This window comes from Lissotriton vulgaris, chromosome 11 (genome assembly GCF_964263255.1).
Source record: "Lissotriton vulgaris chromosome 11, aLisVul1.2, whole genome shotgun sequence".
Taxonomy (NCBI): Eukaryota; Metazoa; Chordata; class Amphibia; order Caudata; family Salamandridae; genus Lissotriton; species Lissotriton vulgaris.
In genome coordinates this window covers 1,044,514,136-1,044,541,384 of record NC_141699.1, presented here as the reverse complement: position 1 = coordinate 1,044,541,384, position 27,249 = coordinate 1,044,514,136, and the positions used below count along the sequence as shown (strand labels likewise).

The following is a 27,249-nucleotide window of genomic DNA, read 5'->3' as shown; positions in this document are numbered from 1 at the left end:
GCAGCCTGTTTTCACACCACCCACAGATATGATAAAAATGTATGGCTACCAGAAGTAACATTGTGCTCTGGCTGGACTGAAGATGAAAATTACTGCAGTGACACTTGGAAAGTAAAAGTGACTTTGCCATGTAGAAAAAACCCATATTTATAAATTAATAAATCCGCCCTAAAGTCTGTCATCTAAGCAAACAGGGTTGGATGAAGACTATAAATAAAGTGGCACCTCTACTCATCTTTGGTAACTCCGAACTCACAACTCAGTAGATGTATTTCTGCCAATTTCCTTCCTCCAAACGATGAACTTGAATATTTGCGACTGCCAGTAGCTGAGACGTTTCAAGCAATTCAACCATCACCTACTGTTGTTTTAATCCCTTCCCAAAATGTCCCTCACCATTTGGTCAACATCACTAATAAAGACAGATCACAAAACATCAAATAATTTTTTCCAAAGGTTTGGGGAAAAATTGTGTAAAATATTTTGTCAGATTTCCGGGAGATTGCACATCCCTGAACAACAAAGGGATGCCTTGCCTATTTTCTGTACTCCTTATGATGGGTGTCTCTGTGCTCCTTGCAGTAATAGTGGAGGCACCTATACACCACCCACAACATGATTAGTAATGTAATGGATGCTGAATGTTTTGACAAGATCGAGGTCCAATTTGTACCAGATGTAAAGCCAAACAAACTGCACATTTTGCACAATGTCGAGAATTTATTCAAATGTATACCTTACACATGTCATAGTTGTGAAGAAATGATGTGTATTAATTCGTCCTATTTTTGTCTCCTGTTTTCTAGGTTTTTTGAGCACTGGTGATCAAGCTGCGAAAGGGAACTATGGCCTCCTCGATCTAATTCAGGCTCTACGATGGACTAGTGAAAACATTGGGTTCTTTGGTGGTGATCCCTTAAGGATCACTGTTTTTGGATCTGGTGCTGGTGCTTCTTGTGTCAATTTGTTGACTTTGTCCCATTACTCTGAAGGTAACCGCTGGAGTAATTCAACCAAAGGTATTCCGCAGGATGCACATTTTGAATATTTTGATGTCTGCATGCCTCTATCCTTTGTGCAATGTGAAGTTAACTGTATGTACTTTTCTGTTTGTTTTGAGTGCACAACTAAAATGGTTGCAGTCATAATATTATTGCAATGAAAGCATGCACATTTTTTTTCTTCTGAAAAATGTAGTAATGCTACTAGTAATAAATATAGCAATATTTATCTAGGTTAAATGCATGGTTAAACGGAATCGCATGACTTTTTCTTTGTACAGTAGTTGTAATTCCTTAAGAATTAAAGGTTTTAAGAATATATTATGCAGCGTTCTGTGTCTGTGTCAAAATCTAGACTTTTCAGAATTCGTTTTTTCGCAAAATCCCCCTTTTTGCCATTTTGTTTGCAAGTAGAAATGATCTCACAAAGATTTCCCATACACTGTGCATTCCATCACATGACATTCAGTTACAGTATAACCCGTGAGGTACCTAGAGCCATTTAGATTCTGTAAATCACACGGTGCGTATTTCTAGTGCTGCACCCGCGGCCGACAGTTCCCATCAGAAATCTTCTGCTTGAACTCAAGGAAAAGTGATAGGTTCATGCCTAAAAAGTTCCCAGAAATTATGAGATTTGATTAAGGCAATATTACATTTGTATGATACCTGTGCACAATCCTTGCTATGTTTGCAGTATACCTCTTTTCTGAAATCTAAGTTAAAGAATACATTTTAAAAGGTGTCAGTGGCAGAACATGTCTAAATGATTTCAAAAGCATGACACCTATTTTTCACAGTGTAAATTCCTGGAGTCATTTCACTACTCCAACCCAATAATTTTCTACCTATCACTTCACTCATTTCTTTCTTTCTTTCTTTCTTTCTTTCTTTCTTTCTTTCTTTCTTTCTTTCTTTCTTTCTTTCTTTCTTTCTTTCTTTCTTTCTTTCCATCTTTCCTTCCCTTTTTCTTCCCTCACACTTTGCATTCTGCTCTTCCTGTCTTTGTTGTGTTTTGGCTCCTTCCATAATCCCTTCTTCCTCCCTTCCATCTTCTTTGTCTTTCTCACTCCTATATTTTTTATTTACACATTTTCAGCAAGGTACATTGCTTTATATACATTGCAACAACCTTTGCTAGTCACGGTTGACAATTGTTTTTATTTTTCTGCTCGCTGGTTTTTGTCAATGAAAATCATTTTTACTTGCTTTAGTTTTATTGGATGTGATTATCTGATCAAATATTTGCCATACCTAAAAAGTGCATATAGCAATGTGAAATGTAGTTGAACACACTTTTAGAAGCGGGGAGAGAGTAAAATCCTACCCCTATCTCCCCTGGATAAACTTGTATACACACAAAAGGAGGTAGGACTGTAGCTTACACACTCATTAGGTTTAAATGGCATGTGCCCTGTGTTGAAAAAATGACCTCACCCACAAATTGTGGCATGCTTCATCATTGGGCTTGCTAATTAACACCCCTGTGCAGACCAACGCCTGGGGTGGAGCTAAGGGAAGGGGAAGACAATACAAACACAGAAAAAATCAATAGAGGGTTGAGGAAAATTAAATGTGCAGGTTGTGAAGTCTAAAGCTAGTTCGGATATATCCGCCCTTTTTGCTTTATTCCTGGATTATCCAGCCAGGATTAAAAAAAGAAATTGGGATGGGAGTGTTAGGGATTTTTAGTAGCCACTCACCCCACCTCACTGCACACTTGTCAACATGTTTCGATTAGCCCTACAAGGGGTCAATAAGGCTTTCTTCAGGACCCTAGATCACATGTTTTTATCCCTGCACTCCTACCTTGATTCTGTATGAGTGGCTAATTAGCCCTTCAATCAGTGTTTTTATACAAAACACACCTCGGTGTCATCGATTTTCAACGCTATGTGTGCTCAAAATGACGTGGGAGCGGGTCCCTGTAGTCACACATTTATCAAGGTGAGTCCACCGCCTATTGAATGCCCTCCTGACGTCATGGAGCTTCGCAACGTGAGGAGGGTATTGAAAGTTATATTTTTCCACTCTACCAAAAGTTAGCATAACTCATAAAGTAATTGCAATGGGACATACTATTTTATACAGAATATTTTGTATGATGGTAGAACTTTGATACTCCTTTAGAAACTGAAGGTACATTTCCCATTGAAGGAGTGCCTCAAACCCGGAACAAACCTGACATAATGAGATGGAAACCATTCCAGTAAAAGGCCTAGCGCAGAACATGATCAGTGCCAGCACTGACACCGAAACAATCCCTTACTGAGTATCTGCCAATCTGCTTTCAGAAACTGTGACTGCTTGCACCAGTGACATAAATGGGACTGTGATTAACTAGTTCTTGTGCTGTGCCCATTTCAGAGGCTGAGGCTGATGTGTGTTGTGTCCTGCCTACATTCAGGTGGGAAGGACTGATGCATTTGAGTCTTTGGCAAACATTGGTATCTGTGATAGGTTTCTGTTATGAAGTGTAGATTTGAGGGGTTTCTGGAATGGCTGCTCCTGATGACAGCTCATGGCTTATATGAACTATTACCTGTGATGGTCCTGAAACATGCAAGGCCTGCTGAGGTGGACAGTTCCTTCTATTAAGAAAATCAAAAACACATCAGCATTGACCACAGTTGGAGTGGATTAGAGACTAAGAATTGTTTGGTTATGATACAGGCCTCATAATTTAATTGGGCCTCCAAAAAGAAATATTCTCTTTCTTTTTGACAAAAAAGAAGTCTCTAGTGCTTAAGTGTATATACACTTTGGATCAAACTTTGCAAAATACAACTTTAGGATAGCTCACTGTAGAAAATTGATTGACATGAATATTTCCATGTTCAAAAGGGTCACATGTGCATATGAAATATAAATTTGCCAACGTTACCCAGCATGAGGTACTTGGCATGTATTCTGTTTCCCTGAGATTTGGTTTCTGAACTACCCTGCTGGGCTAAGAGAATCACTATGCAGGACAGATGGCAGTTCAAAACATCTCCTGGGCAATAAATCCATTTTGGGGTGATTCCCCTTCTCCTAGCACGCCTATAGTAGCAGAAAACCAAAATCTAGATTAATTTCACCGACTGGGGCTGAATATATCCATCTGCAAAGTATTCGCACATATGCACATCCCCTCAGACGTCTGGTCGAGACATCATAATTGCACCTCAGAGCTGTGCTTTTTTGTGTTCTCCTGGAAGATCAGAGCTGCAAATGCGGAGTTGAGCTATAATATTTTATCCCCAATTGAGGTGGGTGGACAGCATCTTCTGTCTAGTTGCTTGGAAATCCATTGAACCTGTATGGAGGGTCCCTATGATAAGTGGGGGTCCTGCAGTCCCAGCACACATGTGTGCTTGCTCCCTCCTCATGTCTGTGTCCAGGATCACGTTCACAATTGCTTATGCTAATGGAGGAAGTTCAACAAAAGAAGAAGCAGAGCCTGGTTTCCTCTCATGTGCAATGATTGGTTTCCTCTCATGTGCAATGATAAGTGTGCTGCCTGGGCGTGAATGTTGTCTGGCTGCATAGGCTCCTGCATGGTCTGCCTTAAGTTGTGTGCGGTACCTTATGTTGGGGAAGTGTATCCTCTTCTGAAAAATAAAAGAACAAATGCACCAAGAAAATCAAGAAAGAAAAATATACTTGCATGTGTCTGATATTTGAAAGGGCTTGCAGCCAGTGGTGAAGATTGCCCATAGAGCCTGTGGGCAGAGATAAATAAATCATATTAGAAAAAGTGAGTCCCCAGGAGGGGCAGGAGCATCAACCCTGCTAATGTGCTGTTGGCTATTGGTTTCAAGAGAAGATACTCATTACAATATCTGCAATTAGTGTTTCTTTTCCTGGGTGACCGAGGTAAAAAAAAGTTGGTACTCAGGGAATTAATTCCATTGAGAACAAGCTTCCCTGGAGTTGGGTATTTTACCCACAAACTTTGGGATGTTAGGACCATTGTTGTTAGACTCTCTGATGTTGTTAGGGTGTAAATGAGACTCTGACACAAAATGTAAAAAAAAAATGCACTCACAGCTGTGTGAATTAAAATAAAATGCAACAAATACTCACTTCTCTTGGCTCCTCCTCATGTGTAAGGAGGCACTTGTTTACTGTTCTGAGAGGCACCCAAATATCCAGAGGTTTGGCAGAGTTTTGAGGCATGCTCTTTCACCCCTCAGTTGAGAAATGCAGAAGAGTGCGTTCATTGTACACTGTAGACACAGCATTCAGTTGAACAGGGTCCAATAAGCCAGGCACACCTTCTAACTTGAGTAGACTGCTGACAGTCAGATGGGCTGTCCATCTGCTACTTTGCTTGTTAGAAGGTGTGTGCTAGATAAAATAGGTGAAAAGAAGGTTGAACACCCAAGACTGCAGGCTGTTATATGTTCGGAATGGAAAACAAAGTAAAAAAGGGCTTACCTGGAGCAGCCGGCACTGTCTCTTCTCCGTCCTCTCAATCTTCTATCTCCCTGTCTCCTGTTTCGGCTGGCAGCAGGAAGCGCCCAGGCACACAGGCTTCCCTGAGCCTGCAGTACATCAATGTGATTGGTCTGAGTGCCATTGATCAGCGCTCAGACAGGGACAGGGAGCCTGTGCATGTTCCTCACCAGGCTGTGTAATGTAGCCTGGTGGGGAGCATGCAAAGTGCACATTAATGTTTGGCCAGCACTTAAGGAGTGCAAACCACTCCTCTCCCTACTCTGGCCAGTCCTGCCTTGGCACTGACTGCAATAGAAAAAATAAAACGATAATAACGATATGTTATTATAATTTTATTTTTCCTTTTGAGCAATGGGGCGTATTCCTCTGACTTAGCGGAGGAGCTGCCAATGGGTTACAGGTAGCGGATGGTAACAAGGTATCAGGATAGCCCCCATGGGAGCAGCATCCTTGCTGCTCAGCCCATGAACTCTAACTGACCTTCACCCCACCAGGCACACATCAGCATTCATATAACTCACACTGACAGAGGCTGACCAGCAGGGGACATAAAACTAAGGAGAGAATGCATTGCATAGAAATGAATATCCCACACATTTCCATGTGTCAGTCTGTAGGTATTCGATTATTTTTGTATTATATTTGGGCATAGCTCTGCCTTGCTACCCTTGTAATCATGGGCTAAAAAGAGGTACCTGGTTTTCAATCTGGGGGTCCCCAGTAAGGTGGCTCCAGGACACCAGAGGGGAAAAACCACAGGAGTTACAATTCAGGCCCTATATCTTCTTGACTGCTCCTGGACCCTCTCACAGGGACTTTTCACAATTACCTCTAACAAAGTGAATCATTTTTCTCTGTTGTTTTTCAATATATTTGTCATGTGTGCCAATTGTTTTTGTCAATGAACCACACAAATTCTTTGCAGTTCATTAGCTTGTTTTCTAGGCACGATAAGTGATTTTTAAAAATGGTGAATTTCCTAATTATAAATTGCTAGCCAACCATGACACTCGCTAGAAAAATGCCCATGAAAGTCAAATAATTCCTTCTAAAGTATATTTCTAAGTGAGGACCCTCTTTTCAGGAGGTGACCTTGAACAGAGTAAATACCATCATATTATCTCCCCTGCACCATCCTCAGTATTATTTGGCGATTCCATGAGGTACCCTAATAAAATATAGACTACTAAACCCCTGCAACCTTCTACCTAAACTATGTTCAATCTCGGTAGCCATGTTGGAAGTAAAAATGGCTGACCATTGGTCCGGTTTTAACTATCACATACCTATGTAGATGTTCATCTGTGCAATATATGTCTCTTTTTTTGGGATGTAACTGTGTTGATGGATTTTGTTTGAATATTTTCTAGTACACTACTTGCACGTAGTAGTAACTGTTCTTAGGTCAAGAGCTTGGTTCACAAATAAATAAAATATATTATAGGCCATTAACAATGGCCATCATTTGAAACTTGATAGTACTTAAGTATTACTGCCTATTGAGAATTTGAGTAGCTCCCCAAATTATATAATTACTAGTAAAGGGTATGGTTCTTTAATTCTCTGTCTTTCTCGCACACAGGATCTCTCTAATGCATGTATCTATGTATCTAATCACATGCACACACACTCAAACAATTGCAATAAATAAAACAATATGATGTGACAAGCATACACGCAATGGAAATGAGACAAAACCTGCCCATAAATCCCTCCTATGCTTACTAAATTTAAAGCTAATATAATTTCAGTACCAATGAATACATGCTCTTATTAGGCTTAGCATGGTCTTCTACCAATGGTAATGGAAAGAAGATGTGTCAACTAAGCCTATTCTGCAAGCAATATAGAGAGTGAGGTACAGTCAAACCTTCTTTGAGTAGAATGTATTGGGAAAACGCTTGTATCTTCTACAATAATATAGCATGGGAGATAGACAATATGTCCCTATAATGTTTTCCGTTTCATAACAAAGTACTTGCTATTTTAACTTGAGTTTTAAATCATTGTATCAATATTTCAATTTATTATTTTCTGACAGGACTCTTTCAAAGGGCCATCGCTCAAAGTGGAACTGCTCTTTCCAGCTGGGCAGTTAGTTTCCAGCCTGCCAAATATGCCAGGATGCTGGCAACAAAAGTTGGATGTAACATGTCAGATACTATAGAATTAATAGAATGTCTACAGAAAAGGCCTTATAGAGAGCTTGTTGACCAGGACATTCAACCTGCACGATACCACATAGCCTTTGGACCCGTGATTGATGGAGATGTGATACCTGATGACCCTCAGATTCTGATGGAACAAGGGGAATTCCTCAATTATGATATCATGCTTGGAGTTAACCAAGGAGAAGGCTTAAAATTTGTGGAAAGTATTGTTGACCATGAGGATGGCATATCAGCAAGCGATTTTGACTTTACTGTTTCAAATTTTGTGGACAACCTTTATGGATACACAGAAGGGAAAGATATTATGAGGGAAACCATCAAATTTATGTATACGGATTGGGCGGACCGGCATAATCCTGAAACGAGAAGAAAGACCTTGTTAGCTTTGTTTACAGATCATCAGTGGGTGGCTCCAGCAGTGGCAACAGCGGACCTTCACTCAAACTTTGGATCTCCCACATATTTCTATGCCTTTTACCATCATTGCCAAACTGACCAGGTGCCTGGTTGGGCTGACGCAGCTCATGGAGATGAAGTTCCCTACGTGTTTGGGATTCCGATGATTGGACCTACTGAATTGTTTCCTTGTAATTTTTCCAAAAATGATGTCATGCTAAGTGCAGTGGTAATGACATACTGGACAAATTTTGCTAAGACAGGGTGAGTACCTCCTTACAAATTCTTCCAATGAAAATATCAATGGTTGCTCTTTTCATTACATTTTGTAAATTCTAGTACTGTTAGACAATTATATAAACATAACGATTAATGAGGACTTCCTATAATTAATGTTTTTTTCTTGTCTGTATTTGCATATAATTTTTTGAATTAAGGTCACAATTGGACATCTGTGCGAAATATGAAGCTGATTCACAAGACTGTGATCGGTACTGATTTGTTTTAAGAGATGTCACTTACATATGAGGAGGGTCTATTAAATGTGTACTTTTTTCAGTCATTGTTATACTTAAGGGAGGAGTTACTGGATTAGATCCAGAAATTGCCTGTGAAATGTGTAGATATGAATAAGCATTTCCAAATCCTTTTCCTCACTCATACGTGCTTTTAAATTTACACCACAAAGAATCTTGCATATTGGATCCACTAAGAGGGTAATATTGTGGTATCCCAAAACTGTTATTTCCCTGCTTCCTTTGAAGGTGAAGAGTTGTTTAGTTTGTTATGACAGAACCACAGAGGGCTTACTGTTAACGATTAGCTGATGTCTCAATCACTAAATGGCCAGGCTCAAAAACGGTGTGAGTTATTTTTTATCAAACTACTAGCAAAGAAATAAATGAAATCACCATGATAATTTCTAAGGTTTAACTAAGTTTATTTTACTATTTCTTATTACATTATTTTTACCCAACCCCAATTGCAGAGCATAGTGCTAGGGTTGGGTTTGTTGAGCCACTACATAGTAACATTGAGTCACTATACCAAGATAGCTTCAGAGAACACATATGGGGGAAAATCTGGATATTTTAAATACCTGATGCAATTGCTTAAATATTGTAGGTCATTCTGTAAATGTGCATGATTTTATTATTTTGTAGCTCAGAATTCCCGATCCTTCTTAGAGACAAATACACCCGTTTGCCAATGATATTTGAATAAAACTAAAGTTTTGAATGGTCTAAAGCAATTTTCCATCAGTAAATTACTTTTAATAAAGCATTAAGAATGAATTGCAGACATTTTCATACAGAATGACACTTTGTGTGACTGCACAGGTCCAAACCCTTTATAAATATGGCCTGGAATCTTCCTCTCTCATGGTTTTTTTGTACTTTCTTTTTATGCTTGTCACTGTTTTCCTATCTTTTTATGCCTCCTTCGTTTTGCCTTTTACTCATTGTTCTCTCTAGCTCTGCCTCTAAGTCTGATGATGAAAAAATATGTTTTTTTTAATCAAAAATGTGTGCCGGTGCTCACCACCTGCACACATTTAGCACTGGCTAAGCCAGTACCGCTTTGTCTTCTGTTTATAGATTGCACGTGAGAGAATCTTGGGCTTTGGAAACCTCATGAGTAAACCAGCCATCCCTCATGGATAAAATGCATTGGTGTCTGCGGTCTCCTCGGTAGATGTCAGCCTGAGACAGAATGGTGGAAGCTGTGAAAACGAACAAATGTCCATGCAAAAAGCTATGATTTAAAAAAAGAGTAGCAGATAACAGACATTACTAGTGGCTACTGAAAGGCATTTGAAATGGGATGAGAACTAAAAGATGAAAAGAGAAAGCTGCTTGGAATAATCTACTAGGAGTAGAGTCTAATGAAACATTCAACAAAAAAATAAAATAAAATAAATCAAGTTTGTCAAAGTGCAATACACTCCACATATTTTTTCTGTTTCTGTGTAAGCCCCTTAATAGGAAAACGTCTCTGATGTTAAAATATGTTCAGATCCACACCGTTTTTAATGATCATATAACTTTTCTGAAATCGCTGTTCATTGAGAGATGTACCAATGCAGCTTCAGGTACAACATGCAACAATTCAAGAAAGGCAGTGTTCATATGTTGAAGCTACCTTTCACACCCCTTTTACCTCCATTGAACAGACAGGTTCACTGCATGAGGCTCCTCACTAACATGCCTATATTTATACTCTCACGGCCTGCTAAGGCCATAAGTGTGCCTGAAAATGCAGTAATCAAAAATATTTGAGGACAATAGTAAATAATCTTGTTTTTGAATTTATAAATATATTTCAATGCTTTTCTATGTTTTTCAGGAGAAACAAACTAAGTGGCCACTATGAGATCTGCAACATGCAGTCCAGTTTATATTTTGAAATGGCTGACTTGGTCATTCATCATTCTAAAATCAATACATTGAGTGATAATAAGATGAATAGTACCAATTTGCATGGTTGCAAAATGGCAAAACTGTTGTAGGAAGTCGTGTAGGTAATTAAGTTGATATTATTTTTGTTTGTACTAGTAGTAGTAGTCTGTAAACATGCTTAGTTCTACTATGATTATTAGTGTTGTGTTGTATAAGTGCACATAATCTGACTAGTGCATCAGCAGCAAAAAAGATTTCTTTGTAGCTTACTAGCTAGCTCCCAATGTTGTACAACTGGAGGCTCTCACTCATTTTATAGTTATAGAAGTCACAAGGGCACCATTTTGTAGTCCTTTTTTGTAAATCAATAGATTCTAGCCCAGCCATACCAACGGGATATTCAAAATAAAAGTTAAACCCGTCCCCACTCAGCTCCATGAATAACAGAGAGCCACAGGACAAGCACTGTCACCATGTTTGAACTATATAACAACAAATGGAGGAGTGCCCTCTTGGAGGTTGGTTACAACCCCAAAATTATAAGGTGCTTATCTTGTACCCCTAATCAGGGACAACCTTTGTCCTTAGAAGACCCCTCACTCACCAACCTAGTTGGTGACATGCTTCATCATCGGGGTCCCACCCAGACAGCCGAATGCCATCTGGGTGTGCTGCGACACCTGACTACAGTGGAGCTGGTTTCTGTAATTTTATATGTGCAATTAACTGTAAGTGAGTGTGTTTAAATATTGCCCAATGCTACCCACTCTTGGATGTTATTCCGGAGTGATTGGACAATGTTAAAAACAATGAGACACCTTTGCCTGGTTAGGTAGGCTGTTGGTGTCAAATAAAGACGTGTGCTAAGATAAAAAAGTTAAAATGGTCTACATGTTTCAACCTATGTGTAATTGTGAGGTTTTCCTCAGGACCAGGATGGCGGGATCTGGGTGGTGTACACGCCCTAAGGTGTACCCTACCCTAGATTCCTTGGTGTATAAATCACAAAATGTGATTCGATCAAAAAGTGTTCTTCTCCTTGAATCTGGAAAAAAAACCTGTAAAGAAATAAAGGAAAGGGGGGTGTGGGGTTGTTTTTCTGTGAGAATCAAGTAAACATTGCGAGTAGATGTTATACTTGCATTCTCTTTGCACCTTGTGACAAAGCTCTCATGGTATCAGCTATGACTCAAGACTCTTCCCAGTCAAACGTGCTGAATAATGTGAAACAGAAGGCAGCCGTACCGTTCCGCAATGGCGTGTTTATGCGTAATCCTGTTGTAATTTTTTCAGTCATACATGCTTGTAGTTCTCTCAGGCTAGCGTGCCTGTTGTTAGACATCGGTCCTTGGAAAGTAGAAGTGGAGTAATCACACACACTCCTATTGTGTCACGGTAAGTGAGTAGTAGCAAGGCTACGTGTATTAAAAAACGTGCGGTATCAACAAATTCATACACGGGATTGTGATGAGTTTAAAACATAGCGTACTAAATATTCAGAACACACACGTGACATACAGAACACATAGTTACTAAGACAGGGTTACATGCTCAAAGGAGTGAAAAGATGCTTATGTAAGCTTCCTTACTTAAAGCGCTCGAATTACGGGTTTCATGGGTTCCGGACCTGCCGTGGTGCAGTCCAAGATCTAAATGGTATGGGGAAATCAGGAAATTTTCAACCCCTGAAATTGGCGTCGTGGGCTGATTCTAGGGTATGGCAGGTCGCGGTATGCGCACTTACTTGAGGTAGTTAGCACAGAGGCGGTAAACCTGAGCGGTCTGTGTCGGGAACCCCGTGGATATTATATGCCGCCCGGCACCGTGAGTTTAAAGTGAAATGTTTCCGAGTATGCGGGCCGCCCATGTCACGTGGGACATGGTTGCTATGGGGACCGCGCGTGGCATCCGTGACGTCAAGGTTCTCGCGCTGCTTACGGGATCACGCTAAACATCAGGTTATGGAGTGGATGCATAAAACAGGGATTGTTCTGAGCATGCAAAAGAGGCATAATCACAAGGAAAATTATGACGGTGATACTGTGCATACACCAGAGATTTTCAGGAGCACATATGTGCTTGTATGTACCCAGCATACAGAGAAAACATTAAATTAGAATTAAAAGAATGCTCCAGATAGGGGGGTAAGAAGTTCATGCATCTGTGCCAGATCATACAACGTACTTCACTCGGTCCCTGTGTGGGCGTGTTACTGACGCCATGATGCCAGTCATACCAAGGTGTCCAAGCATTCATGTCTACTGCAGAGAAAGAAGTAAAAAGAGGGGGACCAGGCCTGCACAACCATTCATACCCAAGAATCCAGTTCTGCATTTTCCCCTGTAGAGTGACCAAACCGATGTAGGTCTAGCAGGTTTTTATCTTGGGAGAACTGAATTCCAGGGAATATTATCATTGAGACCCAGTCTATGGGGGTCATTATGATGTCTGGCGGTGGCCACCGGCAGCCTGGCGGAGGAAATCCACCCGTCATCCACTGGCCAATTCCCCCCACCATATTTGGATGGCGGGAGGGACCGCGGCGGTGTCAAACACCGCCCGCCTGTTTTCCCCCCCGGTTGGCTTTGCGCCCGGGGTGGACAATGAGTTACATGGTGGCAGTGTCTGTGAGACACCGCCCGCCATATTACTATGGGCATTTTCAAATGCTTTTTGCCCCTTGCGGACCCCCTGGGAGTCCGGGGCTTGGGGGGTGCACAAGGGGGGGTACCTATGGTACCCCCCCCGCATTTCAAAGTGCAACATGGCAGGCACCGCACGGTGCCTGTCAAATTGTGCTTTGAAATGCACAACATTCATTTTTACCATTGCGGCGAGCGGAGATTTCAGCTCCGCCCGCCGCAGTGGTAAATATACAGGATGCGCCCGTCTGTGTGGCGGGCGCATCCTAATGCCAAAATCGGGACCCCCGCCCTGTAGGGGAGCGGTCCACATTACCGAAAGCCCGCCTGCCATCCTAATAAACCCCTAAGTGTGGAAAGACTATAAATCCACTGTTGTTCCTTTTCGAAAAGTCTTTGTTGTAGTCTTTCCCCAGTACTTATCTGTTCAATGACAGTCCAGCTCAGGTCATTGGGGGTATGGTTGGATGTTAGAAAATGTTCTGTGAGCTAGGTTATGGATTTTTTGCACTTAATTGTGCTTCTGTGCTCACATATACGTTGTAATCTTTTCCTGCTCGTCATCCTTATGTACTGCAGGTTGCAGGGGCACTCTATTCGATACACCGCATTGGTGCTATTGCAATTGGTGTGTGCTCGGCGAGTCCCCGTTTTCTCTGGTTCCAGGGACAGAGTTTTTGTATTCGTGGTGAGGTGGCACACACTGCAATTTCTGCACTTGTAGTGGCCTGTGATGTTTGGTAGTCCCCAGGCATTCAAAACTGTTGGTGGTGTGCTCTTTGTGTGTTTGGGTCTGGTGTTGACCACATTATCCCTTATGCGTCTGGCCCTTTTGAACTAACAGTGAGCTGCTTGAACAATACTGTATTGAACTTAAAACACACATGTTACAATGTTTTGAAACTAAGGGAACATTTGACAATGGATGGTTAGAAAATGTTTCTAGAATGTCTCTTTAGACAATAAAAAAATAAGACAAGAGGGGGTATGGCCAACCATCAAGGCCAAGTGGCAGTAATCCACCAGTGCTCAGCTGAATTCATCACTAAATCGAGGTGAATGCACCTTATCCCCTCAAATAGCTCCAATTCAACATGCCTCACTGGTAAGGATGTTGGCTGCACCGTGGGGGCCACTTTACAAGCACTAACATTGATCAGACAAACAGCAATGCCAACTTCAGCCTGTGACACTCATCGACTGAGACAGGATCAGCTGCTTAGAGTAGGTGATTCACCTGGTGGACAATAAAGAGCCTGCAAGTTACTGACCTGACACAAAGACCCTGCCTATTGGGTTGATGGTGGTAAGCTGAGGACTAAAAGGCCTATGGGAATGGCCTAGGAGGTAGATGCATACATGGTTGCCTGACCCTAATATGGTGACGGCGCCACAGGGCAGATCTGTGGCAGAGCGATTTGTGCTCATTTCAGCAGCATGCCCGCAGTGTACCACCTTCTGCATAGATGGAATACTCGGGCCCGGCCACTGCATCTTGGACCATGGCAGAAACAACATGAGCTAACACTTGTGATTGGGTGAATGCGAAGATCCCCTGATTTTTTGTGCACCTATTATCACTGGGCCCACAGCGCCAGGTGATTTTGTCACTGCAGACGCATCACCTCTCCTGAGCAAGGGGTTAACTTCAGGGTTGAAGACTGGAGCCTGGTCTGCTATGGAGGGGATATCAATGAGGAGGACCATGGTCACCCTCCCTGCTACTTAGAAGATTACCACTGCATTACTCATGCCTGGGCCCACACCTCATAATATTGTTAGCTATGATGGTGGGAGATGTGTAGAGGATACCTTGAACCCTACAAGATTCAAATTTGCCTCTGGGATCTGACCACCCAACAATTCCCTCTTCCCTGGGGCCTTGGTAGCTGTGGAGAGTACGGCGATCTGCTACCTCAAAATGACCTCTGGAGAGCCGTTCTCTGGCATTACTCTCCCCAGGGACCACTATTTTGTGCCCATCTACATCCTTTATGCCCCAGAACAAAAGGCATAATTCAACAGGGTACCAAGCTACTTTACACCAGTGAAGGCCAGAGACTCACTCTCCTCCATCTCCCAAGGTGACTCTATGGCACTAATCAAAGAAGACCTACTTTCCTCCCTCCAAGACTTCAAAAGGGAGCTATGAGAAGAATTGAAGGCGGATCTCTCTTTTGAGGCTCCCAAGTCTGATATCAACTCCAAAATCACTGGCTTACAACAAGATGTTGACTCAGTGGACACCTGCACCCTGGATCTCGACACTAAGGGTCAAGGACTGGAACACTGAGTTGGCTAGATAGAGAACACCTCGGACCTACTTAGGACCCAATTACAAGACACCCTGTAGAAATGCAAAAACCTGGAAAATTGTTCATGACGAGGCAACATCAGAATTTGGAATTTGGAGAAGGGGGCAGAGGGTCCTGATCTAGAGGCCTTTGTTGTGCGCATGTTCTTTTTGCTCCTGGGTGACGACCGAACAAAGGTTAAATTGGACCAAGTTTACAGAGTGGGTCCACTGACGTCTGGAGGGGGAAGACAGCCCTAGAATGTATTGACGAAACTCCTTTCTTTTAAAGTGAAGGACTCGATATTACAAGCTGCTCGTAAAGCGGAAATTCCAAGGCACCAGGTGTTCACTATTTTACGATATCACTCCTGCTACACTGGTCCGACTACTACAATTTAAGCTTTCACAGACAAGCTCAACCATGAACACATCAAATACAGATGGACTTAAATGTTTGACCTCTCCTTCAATTATCAGAAAAAGACCCATCAATTCACAGACCTTGGAAGTGTCATCCCCTGAGCACCAAGTATCCGAAGGTGACGCGTACAGACCAGCTACGTGCAATGCAAGTGGAGCAGACAAGGGGTAATGCCAATCCCAGTGATGGCCAAAGCATTAAGGGAAATTTAGGGCCTAAAGCTGGCATGGCACAGCGGAACTTATACACCATTTCCTGCGATCTCCGCGAGAACTAGTTATAATACACAAATGATGCTTGTCTTGTTGAAAGGCCTTACCAGACCGGCAAACTTGTGAGTGAAGTTACCATCATGTACTTCCCTGCAGTTTTGTGCCGACCTCTAGGGACAGACCTCTAAGATATATGATGGTAGGTGCTTACCATTAAACCTGGCATCCTTTGCATGGTTTCCCCATTCTTTTTGCCTCTACCTCCTGCACTTTTGACTGTAAGATGGACGTTTTTGCTGGCTTGTGTAGTCTGGGCACTTTACCACTGCTGAGCAGTGCTAAAGTTCAAGTGCCCCCTGTGTAAATTATGATTATGATTGGTTATCCATGATTGCCATATTTAATGTACTGGTAAGTCCCTAGTACATTCCACAGTGGGAGCCCAGGGCCTGTAAATCAATTGCTACTTGTGGACTTGCAGCTCTGGTTGTGACACCCAGATGAGTAGCCCTGTAAACATGTTTCTGACCTGTCATTGCAGTGTCTGTGAGTGCAGGTTTAAACTGCCATGTTGACTTGGCACCCAAATCATCCCTTTCACTTTGAATAAGGCACACCTAGCCTAAGGTAGACCCTAGATATCCCTGTGGGCAGGGTGCAGTGTATGTGAAATATAGGACATGTACTAATGTGTTTTACATGTCTTGATAGCGGAAGACTGCCAATTTTGTTTTTCACTATTGTAAGAACTAGCTCTCCCATCAGGTATCATTGGAGCTGCCTTGCAACATCGTACAAGTGTAACTTTCAGTTGGGAAGAGCTACAGATTTAAAGTTTGATCTCCCTGAGCTCAGGATTTAAAAATACATCTTTTAGTAAAGGTTTTTTTAAGTTGTGTGTTTGAAATGCCACTTTTAGAAAGTGGGTATTTTCTTGCTTTACCGTCATGTGCCTCTGTCAGCCTGTGAAATCAGTGTCTGGTTTAGACTGACAGCTGGGCTGTTAGTGCATTCACTCTAGGCAGTCACTTAAGGGAAGCTGAAGTGTGCCCTGCATATCCAGATTGCACAACACCGAGCAATAGCGATGGGAGGAGTTGTCACTGACACCTGAATATGGCTGTGCCTGGCCTCTCACAATGCTGTCTCCACTCCCCTGTAGTGTTTTTGGAGCCAGGACATGGCAAGGCAGGATCTGTGCAGTGCAAAGACTATCCTTTCAAGTATGCCTACTTCAAAGGTCAAAAGGGGTATAAGTATTGGACCTGTAACCCCAGACTTTTAGAAAACTTCAGGAGCAAGAGGAGACGCAAAGAGGAAGAGATGAAGAGCTGTCAGGAGGAGTACTGCCCCTGTGCTGTGTTGCTTTGCTGGGTTCGCCAAGAGGTTCTGCTTCTGTCTTGGAGAGGACGAGTACTGGACTTTGCTTTGGTTCCCTGCTTGAGAAGATTTTCCCAGGGCTTGTGTGTGCTTGAGAAGTTTCAAGTCCATCAAAGACACCATTTGCAGCCCCCCCTGAACTCCTTTGCTGGATGTTCTGACGTGCCAAGTAGTCCAAATTCCAGTTCTGGGCCCTTGGTTTGGCTGCTTTAAAGACAAAGAATCCTTGCATTGACCTTCCAGAGACTTTTTTCTCTGTAAAGTTCCATTGCGAATGAAAAACCAATGCATTGCTGTGGTGCGGCTGAAAAATAGACACAGCGCCTATTTGCGACCAGAAGCACTGCTGCATTTTGAGTCCAGAACACTATGTCTCTAACTTCAGATACCTCCTGTCTGACTCCGACGCAGGCCCTGCTGTATGGCTGAAAGAATCAATGCATCCTGGTCCGCTGCTAGAAGAATTGACGCAGCGCCTGTTTTGCTGCAGCCGCATCAACCCCAGCACATCCTGACTTTCCTCGCATCACACTTGTGCGGCAAAAGTCCCAGTACATTGCCCTTCAGAAAGGAACTGCTTTTGGATTTTGAGACATTGCTTCTCCTCGCAGTAAGGAATTGATGCAACACTTCTCTTGCGTGCCACAGAACTGACTCCTCCATTCCCGTGGGACTCCAGAATCGGCATATTGCTGTGTTTTCTGATGCTTCCGTCCTCTGCAGCTGTTTTTCACTTTGGATTTTGATGCACCAAAGGTACTTTGTGCTCAATCAATGCATCCATACAGGTCTATGGACAGAATTTAAACCCATTAAAAAGTGATATCTTGAGTTCTGTATGTTGGATATTTGTCATTTTGGTTTTGTTTGGTGTAGATAAAGATTGTTTATGCTTACAAATTAGTGTGGTGTCCAGTTGTAGTATTTCTACTGTGTGTCTATGTTCAAATGCTTTACTCATTGCCTCCGAGATAGGCCTGCCTGCTCATGCCAAGCTACCAAGGGGTTGGAGCAGGGGTTATCTTGGGTGTTTAACTCCCTTACCCTGACTAGAAGGAAGGTTCCCTACTTGGGCAGAGTGCATACCACTGTCAAATAGAGACCCCTATTTCTAACACTTATCTACATGGTACAATTGACTATTTAACACCAGCATGCCTTAAACTTGAGATGCAAACGGTAGAATTACCTAAATGCCTGATCCTATGAAACCTTAAGTTAAAACTCATTTTTGTTGGGGAAGTAGGTTCCCGAGTGTTATCTTTCTGTTGTTCTTGTTTGTGTTATATGAGAACATTACTTTGCCCTGGGTGGGAGGCAGTGAGAGGGGCAAGGGAGATTTTGGAGTGATGTTACATTCCTTATGTGTTCGGTGCAGGGGCAGAAGGAGACTACAGTCAGTGTCCAGTCTACGACTATTAGGGGAGCATGTTTATAAGGAGATACTGCGGTCTTAACTACCGTGATATGGAATATCAAAGGTCTAAATACTCCAGCCAAGACAAGATACTTGATATAGCAGCTTTACGAGAAACACATCTCAAGCGTGGTGACAATCAGAGACTTTGCCACAAGGCATGTCCCATGATCTACAGAGCTGTTGCTCCAACTAAGCACAATAGGGTGGCTCTAATATTCCATTTCTCTTTAAATGTTTAAACCAGTGGGGTCTAAGTCTGACAAAGAGGAAGACTAGTGTTGCTTAAAGGAACCATTGTTGGTCGGATTTGTACAATATCTGCGGATTATGCCCCTATAGTTGTTTATAGTCCTTAGGGGGTTTGCAGAAGGGGAGGTCATTATGATGGGAATTTTTTATCTTATGTGGGATCCAGTGTTAGATAGCTCACATTGACCTGGATCCCATGCTAGGAGTTTTCTTAAACCCCTGAAACAGGCCATCATGGATGTAGGTCTAATAGATGCTTGAAGGACCACTCACCCTATGACCTGGGACTATACATTCTTCTCACACTTCAACGGCATATCCTCTTGACTTGACTATACCTTCATAAGTAAATCTTTAGAATATTCTATCATGGAGACCAGATTGTACCCTGTCACACTCTCTGCCCCTGTAGAGCTTACACTAGAGTGGGATGGACATTTGCCCTAATTTCGCTGGTGATTTTTTCTGGGGTCTCCTGCTAGGGAACTCCTTTTTCACAACAAACTTCAGAAAACCAGAAAGGAGTTCTTTCAAATGAACGATCTTAGAGATACTATGGCTTCCACCACATGGGACGCCTTTAAGGGGGAAATGTACCTTGTTGTTGTCTACCCTAATTAACCTCATAGATGCTATTAAACATCTCTCCCCAGTGCTGCGCTGTCCATTGGAACTAGTGCTGAATGGACGTCCAATGGTCGTGCGCAGCACTGGGGAGGTAGTGCTGCCGTCGGCCAATGCACCGAGGCAGCACTTAAGGGGTTAAACAGAAATCTCAGGACTGACTAGCCATTGAAGCTGAACTTCAATTGGCCGAGTAGGATTATAAGGGCTCCCCGAATGTGTCACTACAACAGAAATCCATGGTACTACTGGGAAGCTGCAGGCAATATATACAACTAAGGGAAAGAAAATGGGATCTAATCTAGAGCAGCAACTCAGGGCCAAACATGACAAGGAATACACTGGTCAGATTAATTTGTAGACTGAAGAGATAGCTACTTAGGAGGTAGTTAAAGTGGGAGCTTTCGTGATTTTTACATACATCTCTGTTCTTCTAAGCCTCCTTAAGACACTGCACAGCTGGACTATCTGACTTGAGTAAAACTTTCTCAGGTGATTGCTGACTAAAATTAGTTTATGGGGAGTCTAATTAGATATTATGGAGTTAAGGCAGCCATTGGCTTCCTTAAGGTTCACAAATCACGGGGGTAAGATGGGTTCACAGCCCAAGTTTACAACACCTCTAACTCCAATCTGATGCCTTATTTGACTACTCTTGTTAATGACATAACCGATACTCGCAGGGTGATGCGTACAATGGGTGAGACACTGATTTCGGTCATCCCAAAACTTGGGAAGGATCTTCACCTATGTGCTTCAGGTCCATTGCATTACTGAACCAAGATGCCAAACTTTACAAGACATTGGACAATACATTGGAAGAAATAATACCAGAACTGATACATCTGGATCAGTCCTGGTTTGTTTTTAGGGTAGGAAGCACATGTCAATTGAGGGTGGTCCACCGGTTCAGAAAAGCTCCTAAAAAAAGCATTCCGGCAGTACCTCTGGCAACGGATGCCAAAATAGAGTTCATTTCAGGTGCATTGGCAGTCCTTCTCCCATACCCTTTGCAGTTGTGTCTGTAGTGAACAGTGTATACCCATAGTATAAGCCAATTACGCCAATATGCAGTTGCAGGTACTGGTAAATAGGGTGGGCTCAGATTTCTTCATTCTAGAGCAAGTCACAAGACAGGGTGTTCATTATCCTCACTTTTATTTACCCTCAGAATTGACCCCCTAGCTGGCAAGGTGCAAGCCATACAACCCATTCAAGGCCTCCCATTTGGATCTGTAGAACATAAAATCTCAACGTTCGCAGATGACGTATTGCTTTCACTAACATCCATTCAGACATTTCTGGCCGCCCTGCAACTTGTACTGAAATCATATGAGAGGGTGGCAGGATTTTACATTCACCTACATAGGTCATTCCTTCTTAACCTGACTCTGTGCACCCTCAAGAAGGAGGCACTAGTTAATTCCACCCCTTTACACTGGGCTAAATAGACCTCACCTACCTGGACATCAAGAGCACCCCCAGAGTGGCTGACCTTTACAGAGCAAATTATCCTCTGTTCCTACAACAACTTAAGGCAGATTTTAAGGGCTGGGCGCCCATGTACATCAATGCAATAAAAATAACTGTATTAGCTTGGCTGCTGTACCTTTTCCAAGGGCTCCTCATTGAGCTGGAGCGTGACTTCTCCCCTGCTCTTTACTCTCTGGTAAGCCAATTCATTTGGCAGGATCTTACCTATAAATTGCTTACATTCCCAAAAGATGCTGACAGACTGGCTCCACCTGGCTTCCAACTTTTCTATGTATCTGCCCAATTGCAGGTGATTTCAGAATGATCCCTACGAGAATCGGGCAAACACTAGCTACACATAGACAGAGCTGGAATGGGCCCATACCTAGGGGATATTCAATAGAAGCAGAAGTCAGATTGCCCCCTAATGCCAATCTTAATGCACCCACTAAGACAACCCTTAAGGTGTGGTATGCAGTGTACTGATCCACTGAGTAGGCTACTTTCTTCTCACCCTTTACCACTATACACTTTAACCCAGCATTTACACCTGTGCTTACACCCGTCCCTTTCTACCTCTGGAGGAAATGGGGTTGCCTTACCATATCTGATCTATTTCATGGATGGTACATCCTCATATTCGAAAACACTCAGCAGGATTTTTCTCTCCCAAGTTCCAGAGATGATACACAACTAAAATATTTGGCACTTCACCTGAAGCTGGAGTCTGCGGCCCCTAGGAAACTCTCCCCATAGAGAAATTTGTACGACAGGTGGGTGAGTCCAGGGGTTACATTTTCTTCTTCTATTCACTATTGCTAACCTCCACCTCTACATCTAAGCCTTGCCATATAGCTTTTTGGGAACAAACACTTGAGGAGACGATCGCTGATGAGAAAATGCGGAAACTATGGAGAGATATTCTCTGATTTATTCATTCTGTTAGGAAGAGGAAAGCACATTATAAACTGCATTAGACTGGTATCTGTATCTTTCCAAACTTTAAAAAATGTATCCAAACATGTCTGATCCCTGTAAAAGGGGATGCAGGTTACTTGAGGATTTTCAAATTATATTGTGGATTTTCCCCGGCCCTTCAACCTTTTTGGTCTCAAATGCTAGCCCAGATCAAGGATATTTTGGGGTATCCGCTCCCACCTACACTGGGATTTTCCCTTTTTGGACTGTAGGATGAGACCCTTAAGCGAATATGTGACGTTACAACGTGATCAAAATGATTGAGGTATGTTACATCGCAGTTTTTACAACGCAAGTCATTGCAACGACTTGCGCTGGAGTGCGCTGGACTTAGGAATAGTATGATTTACTATTCCAACACCAGTCTACGTATAGTAGGGAAGGTGTTGGAATAGTCATACTATTCCTTAGGTTAGAGCGCCATCCCGAGGAAGTCGTTGTAACGACTTGCATTCTAATACCCGCAATGTAAAGGCATTGCGTTGTAATGCCCACTTGGTAATGGATGTTCCTCCCTTAAACACCAACCCTCTGGCGATCGGTCGATTCTGTGGGTTTGTCTCAGAGCAACTAAGATGGCCTTGGCGGCTTCATGGAAGAAGACAGAAAGCCCCTCGATATCCCAGTGGCATGCGTGACTTTGGGAAGCCATAACTATGGAAAGGATGGCGGATATTCTTTTGAACAATAACAAAAACTTCAAATATATCTGGGGCCCATTAGTGCGGTTCCTCTGGCCCGGCCTGCCATACTTTACATGACCCACTCATTCTCAAGCGCTCCACCTCTTTCAGATTTAAAGCTGCAGGGAGCTGTTGACTGGCCCATCCATACCCGATACTCCGCCCCAAAGCCCCCCCTGCTACTAGTTAGCTTTGTTCCATATATGTAGCATGCAGCTTTCAAATCACCATTCATGTATTTGTGTTTGAGATATTTGGGGATGGGGGTATCTTATTGGGCAACAATGAATTGAATTTTGTTGTAGAATGAATTGATCACTGAAATACTATGTTTGTATCTAGGAGACCATTCAGTGGCTGAAACTGTGTTGTGCAATACCACTTACAATGTATATCCATGGTATCCTATACCTGTAATACTGTCAATGTATGGATATTTGCCTTATAAAAATTCAATAAAGAAAGCTTGAGGAAAGACTCTTTAATCTAAAATGTTAGGTTCTTTGCATGAAACCCGTTTGGAGTGTTCTAGGTCTGTTGTGGCTGTACTTAATTTTTGAAACATTAGTTTTAGAACACAGACTGCTGTTTGAATGCAGTTTAAAGGATGAGTACTTAAACTGTTAATGGCCAAGACAAGGTTGAAATTAAAAAACACATTCTTTGGGTCAAAGGTTATTGCGCTTATATCTAATTACATGCTTACACTATATTACCCCTTTTTTTAATAAAAATATACTAAACATATTTGAATAACATTTATATTTACAATGTAAGGCTTTTCATCAGTTTGTCATGTTTATAATGTAAGATTCCTAGTTATAAGTCCCGATAAGACATTTCCCTTCTTTGTAAATGTGTATTGAGGGAACAACAGGGCCTATAAAATCAGTACCATGGAGTGTGCGTGGAATAGCAAGATTACTCAAATCATTATGATGTTGGAACGGACATATTACTATATTTTTAATTTATTGTTTGAGGTGTTATAGTTTAAAACTGATGATGTTCTGTGAGGAGTCTGATTGTGAGAGAAACAATATAAAATATACATAAATATTTGCAATATTAGACCTTATGTTCTTTTTATATCTACATTCAATATGGCTTCTCTAGCACTATATTATTTATTATCGGTCCCTTTTTCAAATTGACCTCCCGCAACAAAACAACAGGCTTCCCTAAATTACTTTGCTTCTGGATTTAAGGGTAGAGATAAACTGAACCTCAATTACGAATATTCACAGATGTAACACATGTTTTCTACATGTGTTGTAATGTTTCCAAGTACAATCTTCTGTAGAGTATATACAAATAACTTCGATTTTTTTATCAATATTAAAAAATTTGAATAATGTTGAAAAGGTGTCAAAAAAAAGTCTATTAGAAAGCACATATAATGGAGAGTCAATACCATTCTGGTTAATGTAAATATTTCTCATTATTTTTGCAGGGACCCAAATCAACCAGTTCCTCAAGATACAAAATTCATCCACACAAAGCCAAATCGTTTTGAAGAAGTGGCATGGACCAGGTATAATCAAAAGGATCAACTGTATCTTCACATTGGATTAAAACCACGCGTGAAAGAACATTATCGGGCCAACAAAGTAAATTTATGGTTAGAACTAGTGCCTCATCTGCACAACCTAAATGATATATCTCAGTATACCTCAACAACAACAAAAGTGCCATCAATGGATATTACTTTTCGGCCTACGCGAAAGCATCCAGTGCCAGTTACATCAGCCTTTCCCACAGTTAAACAGGATGACAAGCAAGAACCGAGTCCATTTTCAGTTGATCAGCGGGATTATTCAACAGAGTTGAGTGTTACTATTGCTGTAGGAGCATCATTGCTGTTCCTGAACATTCTGGCATTTGCAGCACTATACTACAAGAAAGACAAGAGGAGACATGACGTTCACAGGAGGTGTAGTCCCCAGCGCACCACGACCAATGATATTGCTCATGCACAAGAAGAGGAAATAATGTCCCTCCAAATGAAGCACACAGATTTGGATCATGAATGTGAATCAATCCATCCACATGAGGTGGTGCTTCGGACCGCCTGCCCCCCAGACTACACCCTAGCTATGAGAAGGTCACCAGATGACATCCCATTGATGACCCCTAACACCATCACAATGATTCCTAGCACTATACCCGGAATTCAGCCGATACACACATTCAATACTTTTACTGGAGGACAAAATAATACCTTGCCCCATCCACATCCTCACCCGCACCCCCATTCACATTCAACGACCAGGGTATAGCCAGACAAGAAGCAACTACAGACTATATTTTTGATGAATTACCACAGGTGACTTTACTGAGTATTTCTTGGTATTTACCCTATGAGACTCGCACTATTTAAATATGAAGAACTATTATGTGCATATACATATCAAGAACTTTGAAAGTTTTGAAAAAATATTGTACAGACACAAATGGATTCAAAAGGAACACATTACAGTTGCTTGAAGCAATTGCTCTGAATGATACTTTTCATTCATATTCAAGAGTTCATTTTTTGAAGTTTTAAGTTACGTTACAAAATTAGGCATGTGCAACACAAACAGGAAAGAACTTTGGCTACAAATTTTAAACAAAATTCTATAAATATGCACAAGAGACACACCAATGGAATGTCAAATAAATTACACCATTTTTTAACTGTTTTATTGTGTAGATCATATTTACATATTTGAATATAAGTACACAAAGCACCAATGCTGTCAAGGTCTTAGTAGAGGCCCTATGCTGAGGTCTACCAGCAAGATAAAGAGGTTACAGGCACGCAGATACAACATTATCACACAAGTGCTGTGCGTGTAAGTTGATGGGGTGAAACAAACTGGATATTTTAGCACGAAGTGCATGATAATTTATATGCTTGGTGGCTGTGCTGCTAATTAAGAGCCGTAATAAAATAAAATCTTCTCCTCCCATTGGAGTTTTGAAGAGAAGCTTACATTATCAATTGGCAAATCTGAAAGATAATTTGTATGGGGCAGAAGTAATTTTGTTCACAATAGCTTCAATGGTAAAAGAACTAGTTGCTGGTGGTTTGTGATCATAGGTGTAGTGGTGAAATATCACTAATCGGAATCCCAGAGAAAAATAGTTCTGAATTCTGAATTGTGTTTCTTTGGCCCACTGAAATCATTTGTAGACTTAAAACGTTAATGGAAATTGTGTTGAAGGAACTATACTTTGCTGTGGTTTAGTTACAATGATATTAGTTACTTTTGGTATTAGGTCAAGTGTGTCCAAAGATTTACTTGCAACAGTATTTACAAAGATGCCCCCCTCTTCCCTGGCTGATGCAACCAACTCTGATTACAGATCCGAATATTTTACTTTCACTCATTCTGCATGTCAAAAACATTTTAAACAGTATCTTGGTCAAAATGTATTTCTCCTTGCAAACTACATATTGTTGCCAGCATTGACTTTGAAATCACTTGACTCCAGTGATGAGATATATACATATGTAGATACAGAGGCTACACAACAAAAAAAGAGTGCCAACAACTGGAAACGTTAAAATAAGGTCTTATATATTTGTGTGATTTTAAATGAATGTTCTAAAATCACCAACAATTCTTCATTCTCCTGTTGTTTACCAGTAAATGTATATCTCACAGTCCTTTCAAAATGTTTGTATATGTAATCAGATGTACATTTATATAAAAAGAATTGAGGTGGATTAAGAGCACATCCCTGAAAATTACTTTCTCTCTTACCTGTACTATATTTCTATTTGACTACAGTTATGTGATTTTTTTTACATTTTTTTCAGACTACTAGCAATTTTGATAGTTTGTAAGATAATGCGAAGAACTTTCTCTGACAAACTAACTGCAGTAACAGAAACATTTCTTTTCAGTTACTCTTTTTCAAGAATGAAAGCTTATTACACACAATCAATTGTATACTACTTGATGGAAATAAATACTTTGTACTTCTGGGCAAGACAACTGGCCGCTAAGTGAATAAAGATAATCTGGACAAAAAGTATTATTCCACTGCTAGAATACATGATCTTTGCTCATTAAAGGAGCCAAAATGGTTATCGCGTGTGTCATTTTTAGTGATTTATATTGTAAAATTAAGTTTCTGTATAAGATCCAAAATTGCCAAGATGTGCTACAGCTCCCAAATAATCACAAATATACACAACTATATGGAAGAATGTTAACAACCAAGAACCAACATTCACAGCATTTTGAACCACTTAACATATTTATGAACTCTAGATCTTAGTGTAATGTTTTACATTAAACACTATACAGAAATCCCTATTAGTTAGAGATTGCATATTTTTACATGTCATCATGTTGATTTCAATTTTCTTTGACATCGGGGTAATGATTTTCTAGGATTGTGGGGTATGCCCCCAACACACACACCCTTGTATGCTTTTCACAGCAACAATATTTTTGCAAGCAATAT

General features: G+C 41.4%; 1 protein-coding gene across 1 annotated transcript in view; it reads left to right on the top strand.

Moving 5' to 3' along the window:
* NLGN1 (neuroligin 1) overlaps positions 1 to 26,850 on the top strand; it is a 498,686-nt gene extending 471,836 nt beyond the window's left edge. The window contains exons 3-5 of the mRNA XM_086944382.1: positions 807 to 1,019; positions 7,486 to 8,275; positions 24,242 to 26,850. Coding sequence (XP_086800508.1) covers positions 807 to 1,019; positions 7,486 to 8,275; positions 24,242 to 25,067 — 1,829 coding nt within the window. The 3' untranslated portion in view covers positions 25,068 to 26,850. The remainder of the gene's footprint in view (positions 1 to 806; positions 1,020 to 7,485; positions 8,276 to 24,241) is intronic.
* The last annotated feature ends 399 nt before the right edge of the window (positions 26,851 to 27,249 follow it).